Below are 16,717 nucleotides of genomic sequence, written 5' to 3' on the forward strand. Positions count from 1 at the left end.
TTCTAAAACCTCCATTCCCTGGTCCTGTATTAAAAACCTCCTACTAATCTTCTTTGGGGTCCTCCTAATCTTCCTCCAGTTTGGGTCATCCTTGGCAGAGGAAACTCAGCCCAGCTCTCTTCCTCCCCTCTTTTTATGTTAATCTGTACCTGACTGACTGGAACTCATTCATCCACAACCACTAAACCTCTTACCAAATGGTTTCATAAGTGGTCTGTGGAACTCCTTGCCACAGGATATGGTGATGGCATCTAGCCTGGATGCCTTTAAAAGGGGATTGGACAAGTTTCTGGAGGAAAAATCCATTACGGGGTACAAGCCATGATGTGTATGCGCAACCTCCTGATTTTAGAAATGGGTTATGTCATAATGCCAGATGCAACGGAGGGCACCAGGATGAGGTCTCTTGTTATCTGGTGTGCTCCCTGGGGCATTTGGTGGGCCGCTGTGAGATACAGGAAGCTGGACTAGATGGGCCTATGGCCTGATCCAGCGGGGCAGTTCTTATGTTCTTATAATTGCATTGCCTTTTCCATGTTTTCCTATATTTTTTTTCAATAAAAACCTATATTCTTTATAAAAACTCTGTCTTGTGGCCACTGTTAGCTAGTTAGTGGTTCCAAACTTTTTCGACTGGTAGCTCCCTTGACCTATTGGGCCATCAAATGTGGTTCCCCATTAGAGCTACAATCCTATATACATTGTATCAAACAGTGGGTTTTTTTGCAAGGATTCTGCCACTCTCCTGACTGATTTCTGCAGCTCCCCAGGAAATGCGGCTCACAATTTGGGAACCACTGGTCTAGTTAGAGGCACTTTGAGGTTCTTCACTCTGCTTTCCAGTCAACAGCCCCACAACAGCCATTCACTGCATCCTGGCCTCTCTGGTTATGGAGTAAAAATTCCCTCAATTTGTCAGGAAAAAGAGTCCTCTCTTCTTCCTTCAATTGATCTACAACAATTTAGAGGATAGCAAGTTTTGAGATGTTCAAATTTGTATCCCACAAATTTCTCAAACTTTTTAGAGGCCATAGAGACTGTTGCCTGATTTATAAATGCAAAGGGGTGTGACTATAATGGTGATTAGGTAGCAGTGTTGCCCTCCCCCACAGTAGTATTTAACCCTTATTTAATCCATGATGCACATAACCTAAAACGTTTGGTGACCCAGCAAAGATTGGGTCACGACCCACTGGTAGGTATTGGACCCACAGTTTAAGAACTCTGTACTATGTTTCGCACTTTTACCCTGTTCATGGTAGAGTTGCCCTTGTATATAGCACAATCTGAAAAGCAGTTTGCCTAAACTTACAGGATTTAGAACAAAAAGCCAAATCCTGAAAGTTCCAAGGTTTTAATTGACCTGGCAGCTTGTGCTCTAGCAGTATAGCTCTGTAAAGTGGCAAAGAAAATTCATCATTCATGAACAAAAGTAATGGTGTGACCATAAAAAGAGTTATTGATATACTGATACCATAAAAAGAGGACTCACTTGTATACCCTTCTATAATGAATAGAAACTGGTTTACTAGAATGGCAAAATAACAGTGACTAATTATTAACCAAAAAAATAGACTATACACTTACAGACTCACACATAGAGACAATAAATTCAAAAGTAGAAGTCAGTAACAAAATTCAGACTATTGCAAATAATCTGAAGCACAATTACTTTCTTGAAATATATTTCTTAGATATGAAACCAGTCTATCTGAGCTACAGCCATTTTAATAAAGTGTAAAATGCAAAAAATATAGTATTAAAATGGTACATAGTTCTCTTTTCCTACAGTTCAAAATATTTGTAAGCTAATTGAGACCAACTGGCTTCATTGCGACTTATAAATTTAGCTATATTCTAAAATAAGGAATAAAAATGAGCATATGTTTCTCTTTAAAGAAGTCAGAGAAAGACTTTTCTTACACAATAAATCAACAATTAGACTTTCAAGACAGTATTCCAGGCTCACAGCTTAGACATTGCTTAAAATCCTGAATTACCTCTGTGTGTATCCAGAATTGGTAAAGGAGATTAAACTGGAGATGAACAGCATACACGGATGGAGGAATAAAGAGGGCCATTGGTAAGTAGAATACCTGAAAAAAAATAAGTAAGAAAAATGACCAAATTGCACCAAAGTATTACAAATACAGAGCCAGTAAAGAGGAATTCAGAAATAACTCCAATTCATTCATTCCGTGAAGTGCATATCCTTTCCTCCATTTAATGAATGAATTATGGGAAACTCAAAGAGGTTATACATTCATGACATGCCTGAGACTGCAACAGGAAGGGAAGATGCCAGAAAGGATGAACCCCGTCCAAATCCCTCAACTACTATTGTGGTCATTAGACACATGCAATCATATTCTGACATTAAGAAAAAATGCTTTCTTGAAACCTAATGGTGATAAAGATGTGCTATAACTAATGCGGTTGCCATGTTTTTATTTTTTTAAATTGTTTTGCTCAATTGTTTCCCTCATTGCACTAATGCCACAGAAGTGCTAACCAGCCAAAATGCTTAGTTAGCATGAATTCCTAGTGCACTGGAGATGCATTCCTTAATACTTGTCCCAACTTCTTCTCCACTCAGTGTAATCAGGTAAGCATCTAAGAACTCCCAGAGGGGAAAAATAAGCCAACGGTTGGGTTTGTAACCCAAGTCTTACTTGGCTACTCACCTGCACTTGGACCATAAAGTTTTCTAAGCAAAGAATTTGGAACTATATTATATGGAAAACAGGATATGAAGGATTCACATCATACTACTTGTTCAGAAACTAATGGAAAGAGGATGTGGAAATCCTGATTATTTTCTATTTTGGCACAATACAATTATTTTGAAATAAGTGGAATGAATAACGTTACTCCTTAACTTGGCTCATTTGAAAATGGCAGATTTCCTATCCTTGGAAGCCACAAACATTTGACGTGGAGAATACGTTTCAAATCAGTTATAATTTTGCTCCTTCATTATCATTTTATCACTGTAATCAGTAATCAGCTAGAGGGGGTGCAAAGCACTAAGTTTTGCACAGCGCCACACTACAGCGTGCAAGTGGCTCCTCCCCTCCCCTCTGAAGCCATTTCAGGCTGGTAGAGCAAAATGGAGGTGTGTCCTCCATTTTGGTTTTGAAGGGAACCAAATGGTGGTTGAATGGTTCTGAAGGGGAGGGGCCACTTGGGGGGCACAGTTAGGTGCCATGCAAAACTTAGTACTTTGCATCCCCTCTAGGTCTTCTACAGACTGTAATATATATAGGAAGCTGGCTTAATCAGACCACAAGTAGTCCATATACTTCAGTATTATCTACTCTAACTGGCATCAGGTCTCCAGGCTTTTAGACTAGGGGCTTGCTACATGAAGATGTCAGGGACTGAACCTGGAACTTTTTGCAGGAAAAGCAGGTGTTCTTCCACTGAATTATATCCCCATTCCACAACATAAACATTCATATCCCAATTCAAAAATTCCTTGTGATCACATGAACTTTGATACCATAACGCTCAGAACTTGCAAAGTTTTTCCTTTCATTTCAACAGTGAAAGCAGATGAATGGAGCAGCTCATCTTTCAGAAGCAAACTAAGACCAGGAGACATCCACTAAAATTGAGTGTTGGGAGAGTTAGGACAGACAAAAGAAAATATTTCTTTACTCAGCATGTGGTTGGTCTGTGGAACTCCTTGCCACAGGATGTGGTGATGGCATTTGGCCTGGATGCCTTTAAAAGGGGATTGGACAAGTTTCTGGAGGAAAAATCCATTATGGGGTACAAGCCATGATGTGTATGTGCAACCTCCTGATTTTAGAAATGGGTTCTGTCACATGCAAAGGAGGGCACACGCAGGTGTCTTGTTATCAGGTGTGCTCCCTGGGGCATTTGGTGGGCCGCTGTGAGATACAGGAAGCTGGACCAGATTGGCCTATGGCCTGATCCAGTGGGGCTGTTCTTATGTTCTTAAGACCCTTTGCAAACTTGGCTGAGATTCTCAGATGTACTTAGAGTACAATCTAATGTTATTTGAAGGTGTAATTGCTCAGAAACTAAGGTTCAGCTTCATGGTTTCTACACTGTGGATTCCCACAGGGTTCAATCTCGCTCTCTTTACTTGCTTGAAATGGCAAAGTGAGGGATGCACAGTGAGGTGCCATCAGAGTGCTGATGACATTCTACTCTGTTCCTTCTGATATGATTCAAGTGAGGCTAAGAAAGTGCTAACCCAGTTCCTGAGATCAGTAGTGAATTTGATAAAAGCTAATAAACTGAAGCTTCATCCAGCCAAGACAGATGTACTGTTAGTGAACAATTGAGGGTTTACTCCTCAAGTCCTGCAAAGGATCAGGTCTGGAGTTTGAGAGGGTTGATTGCTCTGGTTTTGTCACTGGAGGTTCAATTGGTTTCTGAATTATGCACTTCCACCAGCAGAGGCTGGTACATCCATTGCAAACACAACAGGTGGATCACTGCAACGGATTATGCGTGTCTGTCTTTGAAAATGCCTTGGAAACATCAAGAAGTTCAAAACACGGGTGCTAGACTGTTAATTGAAAAGGGAACATACCTTGACAGTTTGGAGACATTTTCATGGGCTGCTGGTATGTTCCCAAACACAATTCAAAGTTGTGGTGCTTACTTTGAAAGCCCTATATAGGCTGGGATTGAATACCTAAGGAACTGCCTTTTCCCAAATGTGTGCCATGCATTACGGTAATGGTTGAAAGCCCTTCTCTACGTGCCTGCCTTCCGAAGTTAGCCAGATGGTGACCAACAAAAATGGCCTTTTCAGCTATGGCACTCCATTTGTGGAACACTGTTCTATTGTGTGCCACTTACCCATGATGTATACTTCTGCACCAAAGATTGCCTTAATGCCGTGAATAAATTATAATCCTCAGAGCTATGATGTGTTTGATGTGCTGCCCACAGAAAATTAATCTCTGAAAAATAAATATTTTCACATGAAGCACTTCATAAGAACAAATTTATCAATTTCCCCTGTTATAAAAACTTTTTCATGTACTACCATCCTGCGGTTAAATACTGCCCATGTTTGCTTACAGCAACAAATGCTGTATACGGGGAGAGCTCCAGAACACTTTAGATCAGTGGTTCCCAAACTCTTTTGATTCGCGTCTCACCATTGGCCACAGTTCCCCATTAGAGCTATAATCCTACACATTGTAGAGGGCAGTGGGCTTTTCACAACGATTCTGTGGCTCCCCTGGCTGGTTCTTGCAGCTCCCCAGGGAACAATGGTTCACAGTTTGAGAACCACTGCTTATATTTACATATGGGATAGGGCTTCTGGAGTGTGTCAGGGTGCAGCCAGAACTTATTGGTGCTCTCCCCTCACCCCCAACACATGGAGTTTAAACCATGCAAAGGGTTACATGAAAAATGGCTGAAATTGCCTTTGGGAAGATGAAGAATAATATCTGGCACAGATTTAAGATTTAAGATGAGGTATGCAAACAAAGCACATTCATATGTCACATTCAAGGTACATGGGAAACACGTGGCTGGGGGGACATTTAAGGACCCCACCACTCAGGACCCACCAAAATCCATGGAAAAACCACTCATAAGACAAGTCATTGACAACCCATTGCTATCATTTTCCCTGCCATAGCATGCAGTTGTATCAAAATAGGCTGCACTGTATGCTATGGTGAACAAAGAGTTGATCAGGAAGCTAGGGAGAGGCAAGGGAAAATCTTTTCCATCACCTCCCCAACAGTCCTTTAGGGTGGGCTCACACATGGCTCTCCTGAGCTATGGTACAAATGGATCCCATTATAGAACTGCGTGTAACACTGAAGCTCCAGATAGAATGGTACAGTGGTCACTTACCTGTCACCCTTTCCCTACACTCTTTTCCTTTGGGTTAGAGAGAATAGTTCATGTGAACAGACCGCATCAGGGGTATAACAAATTGATACATGCAGTTTGTAGACAGGACCACAAGACTGTGGACATATTCATGTCAATAGATTTTTTGTGCTTTACAATAGTAGCTGTGAAAAAAGTAACAGCACCGACACTACTGCACCCTATAATAATATGGAATAAAAACTCTGGCCACTTACTAATAATCAATAGAAAAATAAAATACAGGTCCAGCCATGTTATACACGGATTTTTTATACATGGATTTGACTCAACATGAATGGCCACTGCAAATGACAAGGAATGTGCTGATCCCTGGAGAAGGGGAAAATGCACCCCTTTAAAATCAGTTTAAAAAACTGAACAGTCCTTTAACAATAGCCTCGTTAATGAGAGAGAGAGAGAGAGAGAGAGAGAGAGAGAGGGCAGCTGGCTGACAATCCATCTCTCTCCAGGCGACCCCTTCCTTCCCCCTGAGCACGTGAAAGAAAGGTGATCACTTTGCATTGGTGAAGGGAGGGACTGAGTGAAGCACTGGAGGACGACTGATTGATGGATTGTCTTCTTAATGACTCTTACCTTACATCACAACGGTCATCAAGGCTGTTTTTAAATCACGGGAGCAAAGAATCTTTGTTTTTTAAATTGATTTGCTACAGTGTGTTTTTTGCCATCCAGGTGAGTGCTTGGAACAGAACCCACGTGAATTATGAGGCTCAACCTGTACTCCACATGTAGCTGCCGTAGTAACAGGTAAAAAATAATTTGAACTAATTCACTGGTTCTCAAAGTCCGTGGAGAAAAACCTCTGGCTCAGGCCACACACTTGACAGAATGAAAGCGATGATTTGTTTCATGCTTAATAGCAGTAGAATGAAAACCTCACTAAAAATTACTGTAAGAAATATATTAAGGTGTATTATCACATCACACTTTGGGAAACCCTTGGAAATGGATCTGTGAGGTGTTGATTCAGCAGAAGTGGACGCCAGACACAGCTGAGGCAGCAATTCACACTCCTCCTGAACTCCTTATGCTGTACCTACCATATTTCTTTAGTTATTTCATTTATTTTAAAAAGAATATTTCATCTTTCACTTTTGAAAAACAACAACAAAAAGGCAGCTAGAAATAATTAAAATGCTGATGAATATGCTAAGGACAACCAAATAACTTCATATTTTCTGGTACAAGATGTTCCACCAAGGAAGGTAAGGTGGTGGGGGAGATGGGGGCAGTGGAGCGGGGACGGGGAAGGGGCAAAACTGGGTAGGGAGGGGGAGGAACGGGGTAGAAGGCTGCATAAGGAGGTGGATCTGACGGCAATGGTGCGTGGCGGATTTTATCCCTTTTTCTGTGTTCTCTCTTTAGACTTGAGCTAGTGAATCACTAGTGCAGACCCACTGTGGAGTGGGAGGCTTAAAGAGTTGTAAGGGAATTAAAATCCCTTTATGCCTCCAAAGCCTCCTGATCTGCCATTCCCCCTGCTGGATAACAGCATGTCTGTTTTTGACATGGCTGAACCAGCCGGGGTGGGGGCAAGACTGCCAGTTTGATGGAATATTGCCGTGAAAATCAATCATCCTTAGTTTACTGAATCTTCCCTTGTCAATAATTCCCATAAACTGGAATCCCAATGGTGTGCACCAAAGAGTATGAAATATTCATGTCATTGGGAGGGGGTGGTGGAATATAACATGCAATTGCATATATATCTATACTTCCTTTAAACAGTCTGGGCGGCCTGGTTGCTATGAATTGTACATATCTATGTCTATTTGGACAGTTATGAATAGGAACTTGGCAAGAAGAACTGAAAGACAAAATCTTTCATAGCCATCAGACATGTAGCTTGAGGCTGTTTGGAGTGTCTTGAGTACATCATAACATGAAGGTGGGTGGTGGAGCTTTAGAAGTTGTCTTGTTATATGTAAACTAATTTTAAGTCACCTGCGCTTCAGAGAACAAAGTTTATGTAAAGTCTCTGTTGATACTGTGAAAGCTGTTTGGATGACAGCCAGGTGAACTCTTCTCAGTAACAATGGGAAGATGAACTTTCACTGGAGCAATTATGAATCCTGTTCGCTATAAGACACTATAAAATTAATGCTTTGGTATTACCTACTGCCAAAACTATTAATGCATGTGTATAAACCTTCCAAATCAAACACGTTAATGAATCTTCAAGTTGTCCATTCCAAGACACAAGAGAAACTGCAAACCACTTGTAAGATAGATATTAATATAAGATAACTAACAAATTATGACCTGTTAGTAATATTGGAAGCAACTTAATCATCCCTGACTGTACCCCGAGCCTCTCAAAGTCCTTACAACCGTTCATAAGAAAACCTATAATTTAAACTACCCATCAGGAAAAAATCCCTAACATGCAATCTGAGAAATCCTTTTTGAAAATTCATCTTCTCCTGAAACACACAGTATCTTAAATGCCAATTCTTCAGGGGAAAGATATCTTAATCCACCCTTCCTAATGAGTTCACTAGGGGATGAGTTACTCATGTGAGTTCCAATACAGCACAATAATTTGTATTTGAAATACTTCATAGGACTATGACAGAAGCTAAATGAGTGAACAAAAAAAAAAACCTAAAAAGGGTGGAGGTTAAAGACCTGTCTCCTTAGTTGTTTTAAAGGCATATACTTCCTATCACAAACTGTGTGTAACACAAACCTCAACTCAATGAGATACAGCTGTACAAACACAGTACAGTAACTGGATCTTGCTTCTTTCCCTCCATCATTTTTCAGTATTGTGAAAAGTTGAAGGAAGAGAATCCATGATGATTTTTACAGTCTACATTCATTCAAGTTAAGGTCAAATGGTATTCCAAAAGAATTAGCAAAAGTCCATTTTATTACTAGCCAGTATTCAATTAAAGAGCTTCCTAAACCCAATTAGAGGAATGCCCTTCATTTTAAATACATCAGCCAAGTGCAAAACTGCAGTTGTTCTGTATTCATGTACAGATGGGAAGAAATAGTACATAAATGCTGGTCTTTTAATGCAGCAATTCCTATTACCCAAGAAGAATTTCACTGATCAATAAGATCCTTGCTTAATCAGATCAAAGGTCTACCTAGTCCACTATCTTGGTTCCTGAAGTAGCCAACCAAGCCCACAACAGCTTGAAGGCAATAACTCTCTCTCTCTCTCATGCTTCCCAAGAGCAGGGATTCAATGGCATACTCCCTCTGATTGTGAATTTTTTACATTGCCATCATGGCCAATAGTAATTTGATAAATCTTTACTCCTTTACTCTTTACTCCTTTACTCTTAGAACTTGGCCATAAAATTCAGTGCTTTTGAAGCAAAAGTACCTTATGATGCTTGCAGATGGGCTCCTTCTAGAGCAGTCTTTCTTAAACTGTGGGTTGGGACCCACTAGGTGGGTTGCAAGCCAATTTCAGGTGGGTCCCCATTCATTTCAATATTTTATTTTTATTATATAGGTGATGCTACCATGACATACCATGACATATCATGGTATTCCCCATATGACTGCATTTGGGGAAATGTTACAGATCTGTACTTTTAACAAGCTACCCATGTGTAATCTTTTAACAATGATAGTCAATGTGGCTTACTCCTGGGTAAATGTGGGTAGAATTGCAGCCTAGAATTGTTAAAAATTTTCCTGCTTGATGATATCACTTCTGGTCATGACATCACTTCCAGTGGGACCTGACAGGTTCTCATTCTAAAAGTGGGTCCCGGTGTTAAAAGTTTGAGAACCACTGTTCTAGAGGAAACTACCTCCTTTCTGCTTGCAGTCACATGTGGAACTATAAGACTTTATCAATGAATAAGTGGGGCAATTTAGGTATGGGAAAATACAGGCATATACTGGTATCTGCAGTTTCTGTTATCTGTGGTTCTGTGGATACTGGGGGATGCACTTTAAAAACATGGATAAACAGCCTAAAATAGCTTTGCTCACCCTTGTGCAGTGAAACAGCTGTGTTTAGAGGGCTGTAGGCCATCTTCTGAGCTGCCTACAGCCTCTTCATGGTCGCACGAGGCTGCTCCCTTCCTCTAGTGTTGCACCAGAATGCCTTACAACCAAGAAGAGAAAGCATCACAGTACATTCTGGAGTGACACTGGGTGAAAAGAGGAGCTGTGAGCAATCAGGAAGAGGCTGCAGGCAGCTTGGAAAACTGCCTGCAGCCCTCTAAATGCAGCAGTTTCAATGCACAAGGGTGGGCAAAGCTATTTTTGGCTGTTTCCTTTACTTTGCCCATGTTTTAAAAATGTGTCCCTGTTATCCACGGAGATAACTGGAGATAATGGTCAAAACACAGAGATAGCAGAAGCGCGAACCGGCAGCTACAGCATGGTGTGCTCAGAGCACAGGGAAGAATGCCAAAAAAAGGAGGTATGACCCAGGGAAGTACTAGTATCAGAGTCTATTTACAGGCAGTATTTACTCTTGTCTGATCTCGGAAGCTAAGCAGGGTCAGGCCTGGTTAGTACTTGGATGGGAGACTGCTTGGGAATACCGGGTGCTGTAGGCTTATACTATAGTCTTTCGAGACTGAAGGTTGCCAATCTTATTTACAAGTAGAAGGCAGTTCCAGAAATCGGCAAGCAGAGGCAGTCCAGCAAACAGTCCAAGTAGTCGGCAAATCAGGTGTCAGTCCAGCTGAGATTCATGCAGCAATTCACTCCTACAACCCACACAGTGGAGTGTGCTGGTTGGACATTTATACTCCTGTCAGCCAATGGGAAGCACCACAAACTCATCACTGAGGAATGTCATTGCATCATCCTGGACAGGGATTACATCAGCTTTTCCCATCTCTCCTTGTTCTGTGCAATGACTCAGCACTTTGCCCTGATTGGCCCTTGCCCCATTGTCTGACAGGTATCCTACCATTTAGCACAAACATCAGCAATCTGATAGGCCTGCCTTATCCAGCCACCTAATTGCCTTACCGTATGGGGCACATACTGTAACAGGGGTATGTCTGTACAGGCAAGCAATGGGTAGATAACAATGTCATGGTAAAGATGAGGAAATAAAAAGTGTGACAATTCCGGACTAAGCACTCCGTCTGGGAGTGTCATTACAGCACAATTCTATGCACAATTACTGAGAATTTCCACTGTGTGAAATCGGTCTTACTCCCAGGGATGGGTATATAGGATATTAGCCAATGGCTAATAACATTTTCTAACAATGTTTCTAACAATTCGAAGCATTTATACTCAGAAGTATCATTTATTTCTAAGGGTAAGTGTGTATAAGATTGCAACCTAAGCCTTATTAAAGCTTTAAGTCTAAACTTATCATACTCAGAATTCACCTTGGTATTTTGGGGAATGAATTTAGGCAAATATTCATAGTTAATTTTATCAAAAAATTCAAGCCATAAATTTTCCATTTTCTCCTTGATTGAAATACATATCTCGATGCACTATAAAATAACTGTTAATTAAAAACTTGGAGATAATTAGTTTTAGAGAAAGTTAATGAAACATAGCGCATTTTAAAAATATTATTAATATTAACATATCTAATCTAATTTTTAATATAAAAGTACCGTATGTTGCAACTAGATTTGGAGGAGATGGAGAATATTAGCATTGTTGGAAATCCATATATATCACACACGCACACGCACACACATCAAAGTGTTAGTCGTACATACAGCCAGAAGCACAGTATGTTTCCACAGGGACTACAGATGTGTCATATTTGAAAAATGAAAGAAAAAAGAGGGAGAAGGGGAAAAAGTAGCTTCAAAATGCCACAACTGTTGTATCCTCTTCTGATACAAAGTTTTACTCTGCTCTGGAATGGCAAGAAAGAAAGAAAGAGAGAGAGAGAGAGAGAGAGAGAGAGAGAGAGAGAGAGAGAGAAAGAGAGAAAGAGAGAAAGAAAGAAAGAAAGAAAGAAAGAAAGAAAGAAAGAAAGAAAGAAAGAAAGAAAGAAAGAAAGAAAGAAAGAAAACAATTACTTCATCTACAATTGGGAAGGAACACATTGACTGCTGTGCAGTCCAGAACACAGGTGGCAGCCTGTTTTCTCTATTACTGCACAATGCACAGCTACAGCTAACACGCTGTAAATACAAAAGGTCTCTTACAAGGGTAGAAAACATAGCAGTGCTGATCAGGAAACATAACTTATTCTCCCCAGAATCAAAAACAGAAAGTAATGTATTGAGCAAAGGGTAGGTGATATTTTTGAAGGGGGAGTTCAGCAAGACAAAACAAATATTCACACCATTGCAAAAAGCAACATAATGACAGGAACATTTCCACTCTCTTATTTCCAGCTAAAATGCGTTCATAGCTGTGCAAGTCACACCTGGATAAGGAATCACATTTGAAGTAATACTCTCCCACCCCTTTAACATAACAGGAGACTGACAGCCCAAGCCTATGCTTTCTACTCAGAAGTAAGTCTCATTAAAGTGAATGGGGCTTACTCCCAGGAAAGTGTGGATAAGATTGTGCTGTGACTTTGTCAAATACATTAGTTGAATAAGTTCCCTTCACCTCTGGCACACAATGATTTCCCTCCTAGCAGAGGTTCTATTGTAATTAAGAAGCAAACCAGATCCTAAACTACTTGGGAGCAGTAGCTTAAAGATTGCCTTCCCCATATGAATGTGCCTTATCATCTGCCTGGCATGTCTTTTATCCAGAATAGGTTGGAAGCAAAGGATTGAACCTATTCAGTGGTGACACTAAAACAACTTCCTAGATGCAATCATGAGGTGCCAAAATTATTACCATTTAGGTGATAAGATTGGGGCCTATGTTTTCATTGAGTGGTGCTTAATTAATTTTGTGTGCTGTGTATCTTTTATTCTACTACCTGTTATTTCCTATCTTGGTCTGATATCATGGTTGCTCTAATTATCATTCGTTAACAAATCACAATTCTCTGAGACTTTATGCAACAGGGAACTGAGGTTTGTTCTCTCCTTTCATGTGTGAGTCCATGGAAAGAGGAGCCCATGACTCACTTAGGGCCCAATCTATCCAACTTTTCAGCTCTGATGAAGCCATGCCAACAGGGTGTGCAGTGCATCCTGAAGTGGGGGACAATCACAGAGGCTTCCTCACAGTAAGGCAAGGCTTCCCAAACTGGGGAGTTGTGATGCCCCAGCCAGGAAAGCCCCTAATCCTTTTAAGGGGTGGGGGAAGGCAGCAACACAATCCCCAGGATTATGCTACTGCCGGAACGGGAGAAGATTTTTGCAATTACCAAGAGCCAGTGCCATCATCCTGGTGAACCGGGGGGGGGGAGTCTGGGGAGCCCTCTGCAAGTCTCCCCTCACCTCCGCATGTTTAAAATAGAAAAAAAGGAGCATTTCCGGTTTTGCAACAAAAACCAGAAATGCCCTTTGTTTCCTATTTTTAAATATTTGCAGGATTAGGGAGCCCCAAGGAGGGTTTTCTAAACCCCCTGGACCTCCCTGGTGCTGGCTCCTGGTAAAGTTTTTAAAACCCTCCCATCCTCAGCAGCTGCAGCAACTGTTACCCTGCACATGCCCGATCTCATCTGATTTTGGAAGCTAAGCAGGGTCAGGCCTGGTTAGTACTTGGATGGGAGACCACTTGGGAATACCAGGTGCTGTAGGCTTATACCATAGTCTTTCGAGACTGAAGGTTACCAACCAACCTCAGCAGCAGCACGATCCTGGAGATTACGCTGTTCCCTTCCATACACATACTTACCTTGGTTCTCAAACTTCCAAGGAGTAAGAAACATTTGTTCCCTTATGTCAGGGTAGCATTGTGTCTGCATCAAGGCTGGAATGTTGGATAGGATTGGACCTTAGGTTCATTTGCATACTACTAAATCATGTATCGTATTGTATGTATTGTATTGTATCTCAACCAGCCATAGTATGGTCCATTTGTGGAAAAACTGCTAATTTTTCTGATCATCTTTTCTCAACTTCATTTTTTATTTTCCCATTCACTCCCCATTCCACTCATTCAAGAAATAAAAACTCTGTGTGGTCTGCAAACAATTCAGTGAGTGGGTTAGCATAAGATCAAACAGAATATCAGGGAATATGTTTCCCAGGATATACATGCCAAAAAATAGCAAAAGACAGCAAAACCTGCCTCAGAGATCTGTACACATGCCAGAAACCCTTCCTGATCTTCAGCCATACCAGCTGAAAAATACAATTACTCCCACAGAGAAGATCCACAAAGGTTCTAGAAATTCAAAACAAAACCATCCATCTGAGGCAATGTGGGAAGAAGCCTCAAAAGCCAAAATAACGCAGGTTCGTTCCAGAAAAAACAGTCGACCATGCCTTCCTGCAGGAAAATCCCAAGGTAGCTTGTACACAGCCTAAGTTAAGATGGTGTAATCCACATTGACTCAGCCTCTCTAGCCTTCAACAGATATGCAGCTACACATATTCACCTTTTTCTAAAGGAAACACATCCAAGAGCCACATTTATTTGCATGCGCATTTTCTTTTCTTGGTGTATTAGTAGTATGTATGCAGCATTCAAAATACACAGAGTGAGGTTATATAAACCAGTTCTTTCACACTTACTACAGCGTTTCAACAAAATAATCAGACTGTTCCAGAGCAGTACGGCACTGGAACAGTCTGCCTTGAGAAGCTGTGGTCTCTCCTTCATTGCAAGTTTTCAAACAAAGGCTGGAAGGCTACCTGTCAGGGATGCTGTAGCAGTTGACTGTACTAGATGCCTTCCAAGAACCAACTTTAAATTCTATGATTCTAACATGTCATATCAGAGCATAACAAATGAGACTTGGCTAGTGAAGCTGGGAGTTGCATGCAGTACTCTGCATGGGCAGAGCAAAGCAGCTGCATTGACCCCCCTCACCTGACACTCCTTTCCTGCTCTGCCAAAGTGATAGTAGTAAATAAGCACCTAAGGCAATTTTTCTCGAACCGTGGGTCAGAACCCACTAGGTGGGTCGTGAGCCAATTTCAGGTGGGTATTTAGCCAATTTCAGTATTTTATTTTAAATCTATTAGACTTGATGCTCCCATGGTATGTAACTGCATTTGGGGAAATTACAGACCTGTACTCTTACCAGACTACTATGTATATTCTTTTAACAATGATAGTCAATGGGACTTACTCCTGGGTAAGTGTGGGAAGGATTGCAGCCTAGGATTGTTAAAAAATTCCCTGCTTGATTATGCCACTTCCGGTCATGACGTCACTTCCAGTGGGTTCTGACAGATTCTAATTCTAAAAAGTGGGTCCTGGGGCTAAATGTGTGAGAACCACTGACCTAAGGCACACTAGGAAAAAAGTTCACCAAATCCAAAATATCTAGGAAGAGGAAGCTAAGTAGTTGGGTCCATACTAGGCCTATTAAGGAACTGTCATAACTTTGGGCAGTGTACACAGTTACAAACCAAACAGAAACAGACAGGCAAGCCCCACATCCAGTGTCAGCGTCTCATAGCTCCACCCACATTCTTCTTGGGGATCTTTGCCTGAAAGGCAGATTCTGTCTTTGGAAGGCGACTCTCCATGTGATGTGGAATGCTGGACATCCAGTACTCCCCTATCCAAATATTACTGAATACAGGTTGGCCCTCTTTATCATCCTTATCCGTAGGTTCGGGACCCACAAATTTGCAGGTCACATGGATTTTCGGGAATCACGGCACTCGTCAGGAGGGCTTCCCTGCACCTCCTGGATGATTTCGGTTGCATCCAGGAGGCGTTCTGATGCCTGGGGAGGCTGCACAAGACCACCCTGGGCCTCAGAAGGCCTGCGGGAGACCTCCAAATAGCATTTCTCATTTTTGGCTGAAACCGGAAGTGCCTTTCAGAGGCCCTTCAAAGGATACGGAGGTCTATGTGTATTTTTTTTTAATTATGTGATAAAAAGTAGGTATTTTTCAAAACTGAAAATTGGATAAAAACTGGTGCAGGAATCACAATTCCGTTTCCATTTCCATGCAAGGGTGAAACAACTGTCAGCAACTTGTGTCAGTTTCTCCCATCTAGGACAAACATATGTTCATCTTGCAGCAGCATCTTTAGTACTGCATTCTTAGCATTACTTGGCTAAATAAGAATGACAGGAACAAGCTTCCCTGCCACAACTTAAACTCTGCTAGGGGTTTAAAGCAGTGGCCTTCAAGGCTGGAAACTGGAAGCCCTTGTAGACACATTAGCAAAATCATAAAAAGTTGCCTTCTACTGAGTCAGACCCCATCCATCTAGCTCAGTACAGGTGGATCCAAGGATCCATCTTTATCCAAGAGTTTGACACCTTCGGATCTGACTCAATGCAGGTGCGGACCTGAGCTGCAGATCCTCACCTAACCTCTCAGAGATGTGACTGAAAAAGAGCCTTCTGGTTGTGTCCAGGAAGCTTTCTGAGGTCCAGAGAGGCCATGCATGGCCTCTCTGCACCTCAGAACACCTCTCGGATGTGTTGGTAAGGCACTTCCAGTTTTTGCAACACCTCCATGGGGCTTTCTGAGGCACAAAGAGGCCATGTCTGGCCTCTATGGGTCTCAGAACACCTCCAAACACAACCAGAAGGCGATTTCGGTCAAGTCAGGAGGTTCTATTGGTACCCACCAGCTTATTCCATTATCTGCAGGTTTCAGTATCCGTGGGGCATGAGGATAGGGAATGTAACACCTGTGGATGCCAAGGTCCAACCTGCATTGTTGGCATTGACTAGAAGCATCTCTCTAGGTTTTCAAGGCAAGAATTTTTGGCTGCAATCCTATCCACACTTTCCCAGGAGTAAGCCCATTGACTATAATGGGGCTTACTTCTGAGTAGACATGGTTAAGATTGGGCTCTTTATCTGTCC

At 41.6% G+C, this 16,717-nt stretch overlaps 1 protein-coding gene and 1 pseudogene across 1 annotated transcript in view; one reads left to right on the forward strand and one right to left on the reverse strand.

The window, feature by feature from the left end:
- Positions 1-16,717, reverse strand: part of AGMO (alkylglycerol monooxygenase) — a 157,066-nt gene that overhangs the window by 96,763 nt on the left and 43,586 nt on the right. The window contains exons 4-5 of the mRNA XM_066629137.1: positions 4,840-4,943; positions 2,001-2,096 (exon numbers count right to left, since the gene is read on the reverse strand). Coding sequence (XP_066485234.1) covers positions 2,001-2,096; positions 4,840-4,943 — 200 coding nt within the window. The remainder of the gene's footprint in view (positions 1-2,000; positions 2,097-4,839; positions 4,944-16,717) is intronic.
- Positions 13,394-13,513, forward strand: LOC136654755 (5S ribosomal RNA; annotated as a pseudogene).

Source organism: Tiliqua scincoides, chromosome 5 (assembly GCF_035046505.1).
Source record: "Tiliqua scincoides isolate rTilSci1 chromosome 5, rTilSci1.hap2, whole genome shotgun sequence".
NCBI lineage: Eukaryota > Metazoa > Chordata > Lepidosauria > Squamata > Scincidae > Tiliqua > Tiliqua scincoides.